Source organism: Passer montanus, unplaced genomic scaffold (assembly GCF_014805655.1).
Source record: "Passer montanus isolate IOZ18808 unplaced genomic scaffold, ASM1480565v1 scaffold22, whole genome shotgun sequence".
NCBI lineage: Eukaryota > Metazoa > Chordata > Aves > Passeriformes > Passeridae > Passer > Passer montanus.
In genome coordinates, this window is record NW_024366815.1 from 1,399,469 (window position 1) to 1,419,085 (window position 19,617).

At 41.3% G+C, this 19,617-nt stretch overlaps 1 protein-coding gene across 1 annotated transcript; it reads right to left on the reverse strand.

The window, feature by feature from the left end:
• Window positions 1-60: 60 nt before the first annotated feature.
• SLC45A2 (solute carrier family 45 member 2) lies at window positions 61-18,689 on the reverse strand. The gene is made up of 7 exons (XM_039709822.1): window positions 18,232-18,689; window positions 16,973-17,149; window positions 13,337-13,662; window positions 8,933-9,076; window positions 7,588-7,711; window positions 6,543-6,748; window positions 61-2,555 (listed from the first exon to the last, which is right to left on the reverse strand). Exons 1-7 carry the CDS (start codon window positions 18,668-18,670, stop codon window positions 2,331-2,333), a joined length of 1,641 nt encoding a protein of 546 aa, XP_039565756.1. The 5' UTR covers window positions 18,671-18,689; the 3' UTR covers window positions 61-2,330.
• Window positions 18,690-19,617: the final 928 nt, after the last annotated feature.

Below are 19,617 nucleotides of genomic sequence, written 5' to 3' on the forward strand. Positions count from 1 at the left end.
AAAGATCATGAGGTTGTGAGAAATTATGAGTTCCTGAAACAATTTTCTCTGAATCAATCTGTAAATAGAAGCACTGATATACATGATGGGCTCTTCTCACTTCTCTCTACAGGTTCAGAACCTTTCTTGCATTGCCCCAGATCTGTGGTCCCTTTGTGGGCCTGAATCAATGCCAGCATCCTCTTTGTGTAAGATAGCAGGGATAACATTGACCATTTAAATATTAATGTTCTAATGGTGTTAAACCTCAAAGAAAATATTGACAAAGACATAGGTAAACATTTCACAGCCTCACAGTGGAATCAGAGCCTTATGGCCTCAGCTCCTGGTGCACAAGTTTATGTGGTGCCGTCCTATGAAACCAGATCACTTCCTCCTTTATCTGTTTTTATGGCTCCATAGACGCCTTGCCCTTCCCTTGAAAATTTGTCCTCCCAGGAGATACGGAGTTAATGGAAGTTAGTGAGTTAATGATGGCATAAAGCTAATTGGGAAGACAACAATCCTTCATTTTCTGTCTTCCTCCTCTTTGTGCCTGTTAAGGCCCTTGTGCTCCCGCTGTCTCTGCACCTGTAAACTGTTTCAAACACAGTCCAGGGGCTGTCTTCCCAGGCTTTCACTTTCATGGGTGTGAAATGAAGAGCCACAAAGCAAAAAAAACCCATGAAACATGGCTTATTCGAAAGGCAGGATGCAGATGCTGTGGTGAGGTTTGCCAGGCACTGAGCCCCTTTTGGAGCCTGCAGTGGAGACAGTCATCATCAAGCAAAGGTATCTGAGGCTCCCACGGGCTTGTTGAAATTAATAAGAATTTACCTAAGGGAAAATTGGTTTTCCTGAGAATATGTGACTCACTCTTGAAAACATAGAAAAAGGATGAAGCTGATGCATCTCTGCAGGGACACTCGATGCTCAAATGTAACCTTTTATTGTTGGTGTTGTCAGTTCGTGTCTTGCAGAGCTTCTAAGAGCTGATAAGCTCAACACTGCATTTCTCTGAACAGTGTTGATGATACATGTGCAGCATTAAGAACAAAACCAACCATAAACACCATACTTGCCCATAGTCTCTCCATGTTCATTAACAATATTGCATTAGCAGATGGCTTCAGGTGGCTTAACTTATAACATAGTGGATAGATATGACAGTTTTCAGGACAGAGGAAGCACAGCATAAATACAATATATTGCTTTTACAAACAGGTTTTCAAAACTGTGACAGTATTATAAAAATAAGAAAGAAGCTTCATATGCAATTAAATACAAATAACTGGGCTTATGTATTTACTGTACAATAATTCCTGATAGTGCTTTGCAGAACTAAATTTATCTACAATATTCTGCAGAGAGCAAATGCCATTTCAGGCAAAGCATGAAGGAAAACAGAGAAAAGATAAATGCTACTTTAAGATAAATGCTGTCATATCCAATGTCAAGATTTATGTGGTGAACCAGCTGTCAAATTCTTACATTGGCCAAGTTTATTATTTCAATTACAGCATCAGAACTGAGAGGCTACTTTTTAATGAAGGAAGAAATGGCAGCTGTTTCCCATAGGCAGAGTTTTAGGTACCTACACATGGATTTGCAAAGCACCTTTGGGTAGACTTTCCTGACAAGCTCAGCCAGTACTTTCACTTCATTCATGCAGAAGCAGCAGGATCCAGTACAAAATAATTGCTTTACAGTAATGCTTTTAAATAATAGGCTTCAATCTTTTATATATTCCAGTAATTTTTCACACTCAAATCTGCTCTATACAGTAGCTGGTAATGAGCTGATCCAATTTAGTAGTACCACTAATCATAACAGAACTGCACCCTGCATGACCTCTGACATCTGTTTGAATCTCCTGCAGCTTTTGACTATTGGAGGGAACAGCCCCCAGCTTAGGACACTTGAAGAACAAGATAAATAAGAACTTTCATCCTAACTCTGTCCTTTTACATTACCTCAGTTTATCACATTCTTCATCCGCTAACTTTCACAAATTGGTAATGAGGACTTTCATAATGACTCCTGGTGTAGGGTATCAAAATACCGTGGCCACACACACCATCACATGTCACAGCATGTGAACACACTCTGTGTGTGTGTGTGTGTGTGTGTGTGTGTGTGTGCGTGTGTGTGTGTGTGTGTCTGAGGCATAAGACAACCAGTTTTATCAAGTCATCAATCTCCATTTCATAAAGCTCTGGAATTGCAACCGATCCAAGGAGGTAAGAGAGGATGATGTGTCAGCAGCATCAGCACAGCAACAGCACCGGTGCTACTGACCCAGAAAGAAAACGCTCCCCTGGGGAGATCCCTTCCAACTGCTTCTTGCAGTCCTAGTCCACGTACCGAATGCAGAAAGCCACGAAGCAGCAGCCGATCAGTGCCACCGTGGATGCCGAAATCACGGTGACGGCGCTGCCGGCCACGCTCACCAGGAGCCCCAGGCCCACGCCGAGAATGATCTGGGCCAGCTGCACCATGCAGGTCAGGGCAGCACAGTCAATGCCCTTCCCTCGCCCGTTCTCCCCTGCTTGTTCCCCTTCCTGCAGCTTCAGGCTCTGCAAAGAAGCACAGAACAAGCCCCAGAAACGGGACAGTGTCAGCAATGCACAGCTCTTGGCTGAGACGTTGTTACATCCCCAGGGGCAGTGGGGCAGGTTAATAGGTCACTGCTCCCCTTCTTGTACCACAGGGATTTTAAGTAACAGTGAGCTTTCCAAGCTTCCACCAAATTTTTTCTCATCTGCAGTTTTTCCCTCTATCCCTTCTCTTAAGGAAGTAATTGAAAATGGACCGGAAAAATTAGACATGATTTTCAAGTTCAGGTCAACTTGAGCTCTGTCAAACTGACATTAAACAGTACAGGTCATCCTGTCATGAATAATTTGGCTCTGACTCATGGCTGAAGGAGCCATACTATCATATTATCAAAGAATCATCATAGAATCACAGAATGGTTTGTGTTGGAAGGAGCTTTAAAAATCATCTTGTTCAAATGCTCTTGTTGTGAGCAGGGACACTTTCCAGGGTGCTCGAAGGTACATCCAACCTGGCCTTAAACACCTCCAGGGATGTCCCTTCTCTGGACAACCTGATCCCATGCCTTACCACCCGCACAGTAAAGAATTTTTTCCTGATATCTAACCTATTTACTCTCTCTAAGTTTGAAGCCATTCCTGCTTGTCCTATCACTATGTGCCCTTGTGAAAAGCCCCTCTCCATCTTTCTTGCAAGCTCCCTTCAAATACTGGAAAGCCACACCTATGTCAATCTGAAGCCTTCTCTTCTCCAGGCTGAACAATCTCAAGTCTCTCAGCTATTCCTCACAGGAGGAGTTCTCCAGCCCTGTGACCATTTTTGTGTCTCCTCTCTGGGCTCACTGCAGCAGGTCCTATCAAAGAATCATCATAGAATCACAGAATGGTTTGTGTTGGAAGGAGCTTTAAAAATCATCTTGTTCAAATGCTCTTGTTGTGAGCAGGGACACTTTCCAGAGTGCTCGAAGGTACATCCAACCTGGCCTTAAACACCTCCAGGGATGGGGCATCCAAAACTTCTCTGGACAACATGATCCCATGCCTTACCACCCGCACAGTAAAGAATTTTTTCCTGATATCTAACCTATTTACTCTCTCTAAGTTTTATGCCATTCCTGCTTGTCCTATCACTATGTGCCCTTGTGAAAAGCCCCTCTCCATCTTTCTTGCAAGCTCCCTTCAAATACTGGAAAGCCACACCTATGTCAATCTGAAGCCTTCTCTTCTCCAGGCTGAACAATCTCAATTCTCTCAGCTGTTCCTCAGCTGAGGAGGGGTTCTCCAGCCCTGTGACCATTTTTGTGTCTCCTCTCTGGGCTCACTGCAGCAGGTGTCTCTCAGCTATTCCTCACAGGAGGAGTTCTCCAGCCCTGTGACCATTTTTGTGTCTCCTCTCTGGGCTCACTGCAGCAGGTCCCTGTCCCTCCTGTGCTGGAGCCCAGCTCTGGATGCTGTGCTCCAGGTGGGTCTCAGCAGAGCAGAGTGTGCAATCCTTTCGTCTGTGTCATTAAAGAAGAATCACACTGGTCCCAGTGCAAACCCTTGAGGGCACCACTTGTCACTTATGTCCATTTGGATTCTGTCATTGACCACGACCCTCTGGATGTGACCACTTTCTTATCCATCTAACAGTCCACTCATCAAATCCATCTTTTCACTTTACAGGGAAGGATGTTGTGAGGAACCAAATACAAAGGCTTTACAGCAGTGCTGATGTGCCCCACACGCATAAAGGCAGGAACCTGAACTTATGGCTCAAAGCACATAAAGGAAATCTGTATTAAAATACAAATGTAATACTTTTATTGCTGAGGATGAAAGCAACCCAAAAACAAACATCCAGACTAGGATTCTTCTACACTGCTGATGACCACTTTTAATTACTAATCTGTGTATCTTCTATGATATGCATAGCAGACCAAAAGCCTTCATTTATTATATACAAGTGTCTTGCATATCAGCACCCTGTGAGCTGGTGGGTCACTGGAACAGGTTAACTAGAGGGGATGTGGAGTCTCCTTTCTTGGAATCATTCAAACCAGACCTGGGGCAGCCTGCTCCAGGTTGCCCTCCTTGAGAAAGATCTACATGATCTCTGGGGGTCCCTTCCTCCAGAAAGAAATTACTCTGTTTTATTGGGAAATTATTTGATAATTGACATGTTTATTTTCTTCCTGCATAGGCTCTTAAATGGAGGAGGTTGTGTTCCAATGACAAGTTCCCACACTGCAGGCCAGTGGCTCCGCGGTGTTCTGGTATCCAAATTCTCTTAGCCATTAAGATGCTTTTTGCTTTTTGCAAACCCTATTACCTTGCCTTTGAGCTACACAAATCTCACAAGTACTGGAGACAAAGAGTCTGTTCCTAATCCAGTAGAAAAAAAATTGAATTTGGATCCTAGGGAACAGCAGCACAGAGCAGTAGCTGAAATGGCAGCATTATAAAACATAGCACATGATTTTGGTAGAGTGCATAGTGGGGGAAGATATCTACTCCTTGTTTTGAAATTATAAAGCCCCAGTTTTAGACACTTTGAAAAATAAATTATATTTCTTTTGCTGGGCTGTTCCCAGTGTTCCTATGTGGCAGTAGTTCTACCACAAATACATGAATCTGTAAATGAATGCACTCTTTTGCTTGATGTCTACTCTTTTTTTTTTTCTGTCTTGTACATTATAGAAGATCTGATCTAAACCTCAGCCCATTAATATAAAATCTAACATAGAATTATATATCATATAACATCTGTCATAGCAAATACCATACACCGAACAAGAAAAAACTGGTTGTCTTTTAAGTAACACATGAATATAACAGCCTATTAAGTGTAAAGTTCATGCACACTTTAGCTTATTTTACTTCACTTCTGTCTTGAAACAGATTTTGCATTTACTCCTCCTCTCTGAGTTGGCTGACCTGAGGTAAGAATTGAGATTTCACCCTAACCTGGGCTCATTCCCAGTCTTTTGTTTTGTGTTTATAACACATCATGATCATTCTCTGTTGGAAGGAGCAAAGAAATTAACCAAAAAATTTTGAATCATATATATGAAATATTTAATCACTTTGAGACATCCTCCTGGCATTCAGTAGAGTAATTAGAGAGTTCTTTTGTGATCATCATTCAGAAAGAGCTGGTGAAAGTGGTACAAAACAGCAGGAAATGTTGTGTAGCACTTGATCTAGCCCTCTGCTGCTTTCAACTATGTTTTATGTGGTTTTCCAATGGTTCAGCATTGCCTTTATTAATTTTTTCAGATGTCCCAAGATGTACTGAGAACTTTTCCTAATTTCTTCCATCTCTCCTTAATCTTTCTTGTTTCCAGCTGTTTGACTAACTTAAGAGACTTCAGGGGATTTTTCCATTAAAGAACTCAACACTTTACAATACATGAAGATCCTGCTGTGCCCAGTAACATGATACAAGGTTTGCAAGTTTTTCCAGATTTTCCTTGGAAACAGGATTTAAGGCCATGAAGCACAAAAAACCCAACCACAGACATTTAGAAAGGTAATGAGAATGTGGTATATGATTTAATACTGAACTATATAATGCTGTTTGTACTTGAATGTCATTTGTTTATTAGCTAAGAGCTTTTGTAACACTTTGCAATTACAAAAAAATTCTGACAGCCTTTACAGGCTTGTTATTTACCTCAGGCCCTCAGGAGTCCTCTGCTAACGTGGCTGGAAGGAAGGATATAAAGAAGGACTTGAAGACAACACAAATGGAGCCCTGTTACCTGCTTACTGCCTGAACATGTGCTGTGATTGGCTTTGTTTCAGATCTGATGATAAATAATTATTTGTTTCACTGAAGGTCTGTTTGGAGAGTTTGAAGCTGGGATGTTAACTCCCTCTGTCAGAAACTTCCCATTCATATGTGTCATTATTAATAGTTCAAAATTGAAATTAATAGCTGCTCATTTCTATCCAGTTTATCCCCAAAACAGGTTGAATAGTCACAGACAGATATGAACTTAATGTTTCTTGAGACATTGCACTCACCTCTTCTTCCCTGTGGTACTCTGCAATGAGGTGGAATGGCACCGTGTACAGTGTGCTGGACATGACTCCAAAGAGTGAGCAAAGAGCCAGAGTGGAATAGACATTGGGAAACAAGCCAATTAATCCAGTACCCAGTCCAAAAAGTAGGTATCCAATGAAGTAAAGTCCCTTTAATCCTATGTATGGCAGAAGGACTTTCTGCAAGTCTGTGAAAAGAAAGTGGAAATGCTAAGATTAAAAGAAATAGGTCTCATTTTATCAGGGAGTTCCTTTTAAAGGAAAAAAAAAAAAACAAAACCCTTGTATTTTGTAAAATGCAATGAAGAAGATAATCTTAATGATTTTGGAAATTACATCAAATTATTGTGGGTATAAACTTGACAAGGAATACTTGCTGACACCACCCAGAGCTCAACCTGCAGTTTGCACTGCAGCTGCAGCCAGAGATACTTGTGCTGAATAGAAGTTCATCCACAGAAAGGCCACACAGAAATGCCTGCAGTTAAGCTCCAAAGGTGAAAACATTTCCCTCAAGCCTCTTTTAGATGCTTAAATCAACCCCCAAAATGCTACTTATTTGAGTTTTCAGATCATGATTTTTTTAATCCTAGGGAAGAGTTATGGTGAAATCTACCTGGGGAGCTGTGCTAACATGTTTACACATAATTTTGGAGAGCAAGATTCAAGCTTCTGGCAAGACCTGCTGCATGGGGAATGCGGGAGAGGTCACCTTAGAGAGCCTACAACTACAGCATTGCTAGGTGAAAGAACACCTAAGAATTTGGTGTGGCATTTAATTTCAGAACGATTTTCAGTGTTCAGGGTCAGTTCATGTGCAGAACAACTTCCTACTTCCAAAGTCACCCCTCATCATGTGGTCAGGAACTGTTTGTGCTAAGATGTGAGTTTCTAACAATGCTGAGAATGTAACATTCCTTAAAGTTTTAATGTAAAAAAAAAAGTTCCAAGTAATTTGGCATCCCTTTGTGGTTTTTGAACAATGGCAAACAGCAAACAGTGTTGGAGTTTATTACTGGGTACTTACAAGAATAGACTGATGAAGAAATTGCATTGATGCACAGTCCCCAGCATCCCATCTCTACCCCTGCTTTGTAGGTAAGGTAAAGTGTGGAGTTGTGAGGTGCATAGGGATTTCCATGGTACACAACCTGAAAGAGACCACAAAAGTCACAGAAGGCAGGAATAGCATCACAGAAGGCAGGAATAGCACCATGTAGGGAATGCCTCCTTCTCACGGGCACAGGGCTCCATCCCTGGTAGGCAGCACCCAAAAAATCTGCTGAGCAGTGTCCTAACCACCCATTTGTAATTCTCAAGATTTCACACTCACATCTCCTGGGCTATCAAGTCCCAGACTCATTTCTTACCCTCTGCCTTTTCCTGGACTGTCTATTTTACGTTGACTCATTTGCTCTTCTATCCTTTGGGTGTCTCACTTCCAATGTCTCTCTTCTCTCTGTCTTCTTGCCTTAGCCTTTCTTTCCCTAATTTATCTACAACTTTTTTTTTCTCTTTTCTCTTTCAGATTTTCCTCAATACATTCATTTTTCCACACAGTTGTTGTCTTATTCAGTTACTTTTCTAGACAAGCAAAACTTTTTTCTTTCAGTTGTTCATCTACACTGCAGGGGAAAAAACTCTCCCTCTTGCCTTGCCTGAAAAGACAAAAAAGACGAGGAAATGGGAATACTGTATGGAAACCACAGAGGAGCAGGGAGAGGCAGTGAGAGATTTGTGCCAGGACCATATTAGTGCTCTGGAAGGAAGGAGGCAGACACATCCATACAGGCAAGAACCACTGTCAAGGACATGCAGTCCCTGGGAATGGCACGGAAAAGGCACCACTGGGTGTTGTGAAGGCAAACAGTTGCTGAGAAAAGGGACTCAGGACAGACAAATGCAGGAAGATAAAACTTTCTGCTACCAAGTAGCTCCCTGTGTGCAAAGAGCTGCATGGCCTGAGGCCAGGGAGGCTGCAGAGCATGGGGAAGGTCTTTGTGGGGATGCTGCACACACACCAGCTGCATCCAAGCACTGCCCCAGCTAGAAAACCTGCCCGTCTGGGAGCAGCTCCGAAGCCAAAGCAGAAAATGGATATGTTTGGACCAGCTCTGAGAGCTTCACTTGGAACATTTAGACACAGATAGCCTTACAAATGCTAAAGGTTTTCCCCAATGACTTCCCCAGACAGGCTTGGAACAATGGCCTGACCTTAATTAGCTGGTTTACAAAACTGTTGTCGAGACATCCACATACAAATGGCTCTGACACCAGTGTCATTTGCTCAGGATAGTAACACCACTTCATTTCTTTCTGATGGAGGAGGAGATGCTACAAGGAAGGAGTAGTGAGAGTATTTTATGCTTTACCTGTCCCATGAAATCCGTGAAGAAAAGCATGTTGGACAGGAAAGCCATCCATCCAAAGAGGTGGCTCACACACAGACAGCGATAGTGGGATGGCATGCTTAAAAGTGTCTTCAAGAGGGATTTAAGGGTCATCTGCCTCTTTTCCTAAAAGCAGATATTCAAGAATAATACAGTATTATTGTCCTGAAGGCTAATGAAATAGCTGACAGCAAATGAAGAAGGCCTTAGTAGTATCTTTTCATTGCTAAACTTCCAAAGTCTTTTATTTTTTGCTAGGAAGGTTTGCTTGGATACTGACTTTTCTTCAATTTCTGAAATTCACAGGAACTATAGAAGAGACGGAGTATACCAGCAGGAATGTAACATATTTTGCTGTTATTATCAGTAGAACAATTATTTACATGTAGAATAACAGGGAAATTTTCTGCCAAAGCAGACTCAGAGAGTTAAAAAATCCTCCAATGAACCAACAACAGAAACAACAGGAAACAAAAGTTATTTCTTTATAGAGACCATCAGATTTTCACTGAATTTAAAACTGCTGCTGAAGAAGTTATGCTCAAAATACTTCCTGAAAATTAAAATGTGTCAGTTGTGGATTTCTGAGACCTTATTCCCTTCCATTTTATGAGCTAAATTCCACCATCAGCTTTTCACTGAAAATTTAAAACTGCTGCTGAAGAAAGTTATGCTCAAAATACTTCCTGAAAATTAAAATGTGTCAGTTGTGGATTTCTGAGACCTTATTCCCTTCCATTTTATGAGCTACATTCCCTAGGAAACTTCTACCTCTTTGAGCAGATAATGAGCTTTCCACTACGTGCTGTCCTTGAAGCAGAGGGAAGCTGAGGCTCCCCATGGTAGCACACAGAGAATGTGAGCCCCAGCACCTGAACACCTCATACCAGGGGAAAAATAACCAATTTCGTAATCAAAACTTAATTGGTACTGGTTAACAAATCTCACTGATGAAGAAAATCAAATTTTCTCACTGCCTTTAATTCCCCATGATAACTCCCTTCTTGTCTCAGCCCAGTACCCCAAAACTCTCTGTTTCTTCTCCAGTCACATTCATCAGATCATTTGTATTACTTTTTTTTTTTTAAACTACTGTAGGTGCGCTTGATATCAGGTATTTTGACACATAATTCTTCCTGAATTAAAGCTCCTGCATGGTTCATTGCTTTTAAAGAGAGTGAAAAACCCCCCCCATACTATTTTAACTGTGGATGATGGAAAACTTCCAATTTTCTCTGATGATGTTTGGAGACAACAGTGTCAGGAGAGAGGGTAAGGGAAGATGTATGTTATGAAATGTGGAAGAACTGCAAAAGTTACGCTAATTACTCAAAATTCCTGGACTGGATCTTGTCTTCAATTTGCTGCAAGATGTAATTTTTTCCTTTCTTTCTTCAGTCTGGTATATACTTTTCACTAATCTACTTTCCTTTGAACTAGGCTATGCTGCAGGCTACTCTATGAATAATCACCACATATAAAGTTGGAAAATACTTTGCTTCAGTGTGAGGTTTTTAATCCTCATAGGAATGCCAAAATTCAAGTTGCTGACTTCCATCTTGGACTGTATATTGTCCAAATCCCTTGGAATTTCTCTTGGCATCACTGTCTTTTTTTAAACAGGGTAAGCTTTATATTCTTATTATAAAAAGAAAACAAAGGAATTCCAGATTGACTAATTAGTGTTATTTCAAGGATAATTACTATTGTTTGATTTGGCTTTATTTAGTTTGTAATTCTTCCACACTGCTTTTTAAAATAGCCTTTCCAATCAAAGTTTTAAGGTAAGATCATGGAATTACAAAGAACACTGCAGTGATAATAAACAATAATTTGACAGCTAGATGGAAATGTTTTCTTTCTATTTAAATATTCCAGAAAGTGGAAAAGGAAACAAAAAATGTTTCATGTATACATTCAAAGCATACCAGCACACAAACTACATGCTAATTTAAATAATGTGCTGAAGTTTTGCTCTGTTTAAGTACCTTATCCTTCAAAAGCTCAGAATACCAAATAATCTCTACAAAATCACTACAACTCAGGGCATAAGATGATAAGAATACAGAGAAAGCAATATGACTCGGGTTTTATGGCAGTGGACCTTGAATAATTTGGCACCATTCAAAAGAATACAAGGCTAATTGCTTTGGGTGTCTGTTCATACTGTAATGGGCCCAATCTCATTAATAATCATGTTAGCTATTAGCATGTGAGAACAGAGGCCTTAATTTAGAAGAAATATAGCCATGATGCCTGCAATTTAAAAAAAAGAGACAGAAAAACAGGAAGCCAAACCATTTCTTCAAGGAAGTGATTATGGTAATGAATGAACTCAGCAAACATGTGCCGCAGGAGACAGATCATTAAAGCAGTGAGTGTCTAGAATTCATGCACACAAAGAAATGCACATCAAAGAAACATGAGACTGATCAAAGCACTGGGGGACTCTCACAGGCTGCCCAGCCCAGGCAGAGAGGAGGGCAGTGGCACAGGCTCGCCACCACAGCTTCACCTCCGGAGTTAGACATGAAACTCCACGCTCCTCATGTTGCTGGCTCCATGGAATTAGTTCTTCCCGAGGCAGAGGCTGCCCCAAACCACAGTCTGCTCCCCCCACTTCCACTGCATCGCTCTCTCAACTTCATTTGCCTTCTCCTGTTTTAGAGGTACATGATCCAGGCAATGGATGAGGCTCAGCATCTCCAGCGCCTGGGAGGATGCTCAGAGTGAGCAGCGCTGGTGAAGGACGCTGCTGCCCAGGCTGGCCTGACGTGGGGGACCCCAGACAGCATCACAGTGCTCTTGTCAGATTCTCCACACAGCTGTTGCCTTGCTGTCTGCCCCACTCCGCGTTTGCCTGGCATTATCATCAGGGAGTGCTCATTTCATATGTCTTGCATCTAATAATATTGAAATAATTTAATAATATTTTAATAATTTCATAATATTTTTCTTGCCTGGCATTATCATCAGGCAGCACTCATTTAATATGTCTTGCATCTAATAATATTGAAATAATTTAATAATATTTTAATAATTTCATAATATTTTTCTTGCCTGGCATTATCATCAGGCAGCACTCATTTAATATGTCTTGCATCTAATAATATTGAAATAATTTAATAATATTTTAATAATTTCATAATATTTTTCTTCCAGTTACAAATACCAAGTGCTATTATAAAACAAACTATGAATAGTAAGAGATTATAAATCCTTTTTACTTACAGATTAAACAAGAGTATTGCTTTCCTACTTATAACTGTTTGTACATGCTTAGTATATTTTACCTGATTTATCAAACATTTGTATCAGTGTATCAGGGGAAATACCAAGTGCTATTATAAAACAAATTATGAATAGTAAGAAATAATAAATCCTTTCTACTTACAGATTAAACAAGAGTATCGCATTCCTACTTATGCATGTTTGTACATGTTTTAGTATATTTTACCTGATTTATCAAACATTTGTATCAGGGATTGATATGCATAATGCCAAGAAATCACAAATGGAATTAAAATGAGAAGCAATTGTGTCACCACTATTGTGTTATACTATGCTTACCTAGGGTACCATGAGATAACCATGAGGATTTCTATCACTAAAAGTCATCAACCAACTGTAAAAACAACCATCTGTTCTCAACACAATACTAGAAGTGGTCTCCAGATATTTTTCTGGTAGATTCACCTCTTCCTAGGTGCCTTATTTTGAAGAAATCTCTCACAAAAAAACATCAGAAACAAAACAACAGTGAGGATTTAAAAGTACTGACTGTTTTCTCTCACCACAAATTTTGCCAAAGGCATAGCTATGATATCACTCAAAATAAAATTCAAACTCTGGTAGCACGGTAGCACTGCTGTAGAAGTAGAAATTTTAAACACATTAGAGCTCAATGAAATGTTGAGCAGCAGAAAACCCAAATGTCACACATTTTACATGTATTATATACAAAATTGTGTGGACTTTGGTGAGAATTAGAGACCTACATCAAAGATTAACGGTCTGCAGTCTTTGTCCACAATTTTATGCTAATTAAATCAAGACTAAAGGACAAAGCAGATCTCATTTACAAAATTCACAGGAGGAGGACATCAAGAGATTGACAGTGAGCAGAAAACCAAGCCAGGTTCCCCCTCGTCCCTGCCAGTGGATCAAAGCATCAGAACTAGCTGGTCTCATGCCTCTTGCTGGCAATATTTTGTAAAGGAAAAATAGTCAAAAAACAGGCAAGCAGACTTTTCCTGTCTCTGTATCCCGGTGGAGGGTTCTTTTCTGTGCCGGTGAAAGGACTCCATTACAAACAACAATCATTGGCTAGATAAGGGGTCCCCAAGGATGCAAAGATACAACCTATAAAATCACCTCTGCACTCACCTCTGTGCGTGACGCAGCCGCGCATTTCCCTGGCTGGGCTGCAGCCTTTGTTTCGGTACATGATGATTTTAAGTGACCATTCCTTATTTCCTCCTCTATGGAGTTGTATTTATGGGGTTCAGTCACTTCCAACAAGAACTTTGCCTCTTCGTTTTCATGTCTGAGTGGGACTTCAGGAATACTGCACAGATGTATGGTAAGGCAGATTATGAAAACCAAGGCTGAGAAGAAGAAAATCACTTGGAATTCTGATGCCAAGGTATATCCTAGTATAGTTTGACCCCAATCCATAGCACCTGTAAGGTAGCCCAGGGCTCCTCCCAAACCTACAATGGCAGGGGGAAAAAAAGGAAAAGAAAATGTCTACTAGCATTGACAAAATAAATAAAGAGTACATAATACCCTCAATAGGTGATGCCCTCTAGAAATGATGGAATAATCACTCTTCAGATATTTATCTCAAGAAATAGGAATACTGAGTTAACCACATACATGAGCAGTTACTAAAACATCTCTTGAAAAATCTCCTCAGATCTGTCAGGCAGAGCACTCTAGAAATTTCCTGAACACACAACAAAATAGGGTCCATCTCTTTTTTTTACTCTTTCAAGTTCTATTTTCTTTGAAATGGTAAAAAATAAAAGTAAAATTAAATAAAATCCTACAAAAAAATTTGGGGTTTTTTGGCGGTTTTTTTTGTTTGTTTGTTTGTTTTAAATTTTCACAGAACGAACATTTTAAAATTTATTTTGAGAGTTTCTACAGTTTAGAATTTGTAAAATATATTTGGCTTAGTCCAAACAGAAATACTGACTCCATATGAAATTTTTTAAAAAGGAAATAAACCCAAAGGCATTGTTTTGTACATATACAAATACAACACCTCTTGGATAAGAAAACAGAAAGGAACAAGCATAAGCATGTAATCCCATTTACTAATTTTCTCAGAAGAGGTAGACTGAAGGGTAAAATGAGAATGCTACTTTGTTCCTTGACATTACTAAACCCAGTTTTCAGTCCGTTTGGTTTTTTACAATTCTTCTCTTTGTTATAAAAGCACACAGAGATGCACAGGAACTCTGTTACATTCAGCACAGAGCTCTGGTGGGGGTGGTGCCTTTGTAGAGTCCTGACACCTTCTTAACCCGGTGCAGGACTTTGTAGAGTCCTGACACCTTCTTAACCCGGTGGCTCTGGGGGATGGATGGTTGGGAGTTCCATGGGATAGGCACTTTCCAAGAACTTGGAACATTTCTACCCTTTTGCATAGGAGAACAGTCCACAGAAAAGCCCTGCATCTAACAAAAACTAAGAGCAGCTGCACTTGCTTCCACAAAAAACATGGGATTTTGATTTCATTCTGGTCTTTCTGTATCTTCTTTGCCCTCCTGGGTCTGTTTGTGCCCTTCATTGTGGACTATGGCATTTCACAGGGGACTGTATCCTTACTTGTTCTCATAAAAAACAATTACGCTATTAAAACTTTTTAAAGAAAATCTACACAATGTTATTTTCAATGTATGTTTGCAGACAGAATGTTTGGCAATAGAGGATGTCTTTGCATGCTGTTTTGAAAAAGAAGCGTAATGATATTGGAATGCAGCCTGAATGTTGATTGTTGAACCTGTGCGCTCTTTCTTCCACTTGAATAAGTGGCCATGGGTTTCATAACTGCAAAGCTATCAAGTTTCATGTTCAAGCCCTAAACTGAAGGGAAACTGGAGAGTAAAATCTTAGAAGTATTAAGTATAAAAGGAAAGAAGGAACTAAAGTGGAAAAAAGAAACAATATCTAAAACAGAACCTGGAGAAGAAATGAAAAAATTGCTCTCTGTGTCTAATAGGGATAAAATGGGGAAAGATAAATGTAAACTGTAGAGAATTTATATTGATACTACAGTTTAGGGAAACAAACACCAAGGCCAGGGAATTGCTGGAGAATGCCTTGAGAGGCTGTAGAACTCCAATCAAGGGAGAATTTCAACACCAGACCAGGGAACTTTCAGTTAGGAAGGGTTAAGATGAACTGGCTGTGGAGAGCACAGGATGCTGGACCAAGTCATGCACTCTGCCCCCGTCATATTTCATGTTATTTGTTCCACATCCCTTTTCACAGATCAGTACACTGAATCAGCTAAATGTGTAGCTTCAAATTCAGAGACTTTTAAGTGTCACCCAAAAAAATTTTCAAACCAAGTTGTGCTGAATATACACAGAGACTCACTCTTCTCTCTTTCCAAAAAAGTGATTTCTTAACATTTTATCTGTTTCTAATGGATAATACAGATTTCATTCCCATGTGGCTTTAAGCTTCCCTTGTAAACTGTGTTCCTGGACATAGGTATTTCATGTGCCCAAAATCAGCCTTTGTCATTAGCTACTACACCTCCCTCCTTGAATAGAGTAACTGCTACTGAGTTTACGTGTCTCTGCTCCTGCTGGGGGCTCAGTAGCCACAAAAATCTGCTGTAACAAAGGTTGCATGACTTCTCATTTTGTCTAGGGCTTTATTTTACAGGGATTACTCTCAGGCATGGCAGGAGGTTCCTCCCAGGTCACTTCACAGGTACGCAGCCTTACGTGTCTTCCCTGTGCATTTCCTCAACACGTGGAATCAGTGTTCAGGGTTGGGATGGACCTTAGAGATGATCCAGACCCACCCCCCCTGCCACTGGCAAAGACACCTCCAACTAGACCAGGCTGCTCAAGGCCTTATCCAACCTGGCCTGGAACATTGACAGGGTTGGTCATTCAAAATCTCCCTGGACAACTTATTCCAGTGTCCCACCACCCTCACAGGGAGTAATTCCTTCCTAACATCCAGCCTAAATTTCCCCTCATCTTCCTAAAGAAGAGTCCCTCTCCAGCTTCCCTGTGTCCTCCCTTCAGATACTGGAAGGTTCCTAAGAGGTCTCCACACAACCTTCTCTTCACCAGGCTGAACAGCCCCAACTTTCTCAGCCCATCTTCAAAGGAGAGGTGCTCCAGTCCCCTTATTAATTTTGGGGCCCTCCTTTGAACTTGTTCCAACAGTTTTGGGTCCTTCTGTAACTTGGCAACATTCCAAAAATGTACAAAGGCAAATAAAGCTGTTAACCTCATTTGCAGGAACTTGAATGGAACTACTTGGACTTATTTTGTGGAGTTGTGAATTTCTGAATTTTACACAGAACTCTTGTTTCTATACAGCACATACTGGAGCACTGCTGAAGAATGGAAATCAATTGGTTTGTGCAGCTCTTGTTGTATGTCACACAACAAGTCAAAAATGTTATTTTTATGTACAATAGCAATGAAACAAGCTACATCCCTTAATTTTTGCCTCAGCAAAAACTTGAAAAAAAACCCAAAACAAACTGAACAAACCCTACTTCACATTTAAAAAAAACTGACTGCTCTTAAATCATGCATGTTGCTGTCATGATTTGTGCCTGCAGCCTTCTTCAGAATTCTGGTAGCAGCAATCACAAGTTGCTGTTCTCTGGAGTAGTGAAAACCCAACAACAAAAGTCTCGTGACTGAAGTGCAGGATCAGATGATCAGTTCATTCAAGATTAGAAACACAGTGAGGATAAAACCCATGCAATTACCCTCCCCTCCTTTGAGAGGGAGGGAGGAAAAGAAAGGATCAGTGTACCTGTAAAGAGGGCGTGGTAATGCAGACCCTTCTCTTTATCCTGATGAGAGCAGACATCAAATAAATATGCTTTGATGGGACCATCAATAAAATCAGCTGCAAAATCAAAAAGTACTACTCCCAGCATGGTAATGACTATTGCCCACGTCCGCTGCTTGTCTCTCTCATCGATGAAAGCTAAAAAAAGAAAAACACCCTCATTCTGACAGCAACAGTGCCATGTTCTGCAAAACCACATTTAGTCTTTCCTGATACCTCAAAATCTAAGGTTACACAAGAGAGGCCAGTGGCACCAGAATCTCATCAGAGAAGCAGGAGAGCTGATTCTGTGCTGAGCTGGGCTAGGCTGATTTACTGCCTTGAGTCAGCACATGCTCAGAATGCTTCAAGCTCCACAAGCGAGAGCATCACTATCCTTAATCTATCCCTTTACACCTTCAAGGCATGCCCTGGTAGCCTAACACAAGCATTTTGTAATACTTTCATTTTTTCTCTTTGTCCAACCCTTATATTGTTTTAGATATTCAAGAGTTGACTGCAATATCTGTCTCTGGGTCAGTAAAATCAAGTACATTCAACATCAATAATATCGAGGAAGAGAGAATAAATCAATCCATAAAACACACCCCTCCCCCCATCTGCCGAGTCAGCAACAACTCTGTATCAAGACTTTAAGAAACTACATCCCAAACTAAAATGTAACAATATGGATGTCACTCCTATTTGATTTTGCATGTTTCAGAGGCAACAGGATTTCAAAGCAGTTGACGATTTTTGTTTTTCAACCAGCACAACACAAGAGTGAAGACAGTGCTGCAATAATAGAAGGCAAGTATTTTGAATAGTAATCCATCTAAAATAGGGATGAGCAGGGATTCGGTTTGGACATGTATTACATCACAAAAACAATACTATCATTTAAGCTAATAAGGTGGATCTTAGCTCACAAAAACTTCTATGGCCTAAGCAAATCTATACCTTATCAGAGAGCTAATCAGGGAGCCAAAACAACATAAAACAGACTGCAATCACATGCACAGACTACAGAACACTATGCAGAGGGTACATAACATGCAGTGTTAGGATTGAATGTACACAAAGATTACAGTGCTCCCCAGCTCCTTCAGCGCACCCCAGTCACATGATACCAAATTTTAACAGCGCATTTTAAGAAGCAAAAGGGGAATCCCTCTCCTTTTTCTGATTCGAAAGGCTAGGACGAGTTTTGTCTGTCAGCACAGCGCATGCCCCTCACTCACCTGAGATCATCACGTCCCCATTGAGGTACAAAGCCATGCCTAACAGCATTATGATGCCCAGACCCAGAATGTAAGGTCGCCTCCTGCCCCAGCTACAGGTGCAGTGATCACTGGCTGAACCTACCACGGGCTGCAGCACGAAGCCCAGGATAGGGCTGATGAGCCACACGAGGCTGTAGAGGTTCTTGGGCAGCCCTACACTGAGCAGCACCGGCGTGACAAAGGCGGCCTCCACGGCATAGCAGAACTCCCGGCCGAACATGGCCATGCTGTGCATGACCAGCCTTCCCACCGCGCGCCTCCTTGGCACCGCTGCTCCAGTCCTCATCACGGACTGCCTCGGAGCTTCCTCCTTCTCTGTGGAGCCATCCATGTCGGCCTTGGCCACCCCAGAGGTGGGCAGGAGCGCCCCGTGGAAGCTCTCTTTGGTTAAGGTCATAGCTCCGGCTGCGAGCGGTGCCGTGGCAGGCTGGTGCTGCCTGCTCCGGCTGACATGGGGCCCAGATCATATGCCGGGTGGGATCGGTCTGTGCTGGGGGAGGGACTCACATACTTTCATGGCTCTGCGATCACAAGTTATGCCAGGAAGGGGGCGGGGCAGCGTGTGTTCACATTAGCTGATCTGAGCTTTTGGGCGTCTGCACTGCTCCCGACTATCCACAACTAAGGAATTACTGTTTACGCATGAAGCACACATACAACGGGAACATACATCACATGGTCCAGGCGCAGGATTAGCCTGACACAAAGCTGTTCCTCTTGCTGTAAGATCTTGCTGTAAGACGGCAGTGACACCAGGAACCCAGTCCTCATCTTTCCATTCAGCAAACATGAGCATCAGACCATTCCCTGCTGACTAACCTGGGGGAAAAAATACTGAATCTATCTGGAAAAGGATTTCAACGCACTTCATAAGCATGAGTAAGTGAACCTATCCATTGCCCTAGAGCCTTAGAGGCAGATATAATGCTTGGCAGGAATCTGTCAAGCAGCAACTGATGAGTACTTTTTTGCATGTGCTGTGTACTGCCCTCAAAAGGACTGATTATTTCTTGGTTTCTGAAAACGAGAGTATCAGAATTACTTAGAGGTGGGTTTTTCAAACAGTCTTACTTGCCAGGGGAAGGTCTTAAGAAGGTCTTAAGAGAAACCTTACTCAAACAGTACCTTTCAGGTTGGCCACCTGAGAGAGGCAGCTGCTCCAACCCATCTTGAAGAAACACAAGGTTTTAAATTGACATCAATATTTTTGGTTTCAAACTTATCCATGATGGACATCACATTTGACAATGCTGATCTTTTTCCAACACGATCAGATATATCTGGGACTAAGAAACTTGTCAAGCCCAACCGTGTATAATGTTCAGTAGCTTACACTAGGCTGAT

Coding starts and splice junctions, on each gene's coding strand:
- SLC45A2 (XM_039709822.1), bottom strand. CDS start 18,670: ATGACCTTAACCAAAGAGAGCTTCCACGGGGCGCTCCTGCCCACCTCT. Junction 6,749..7,587: donor TTCTTCATCAGTCTATTCTT/GTAAGTACCCAG, acceptor TTCTTTTCACAG/ACTTGCAGAAAGTCCTTCTG. Junction 2,556..6,542: donor AGTACCACAGGGAAGAAGAG/GTGAGTGCAATG, acceptor GCTTCTTTGCAG/AGCCTGAAGCTGCAGGAAGG.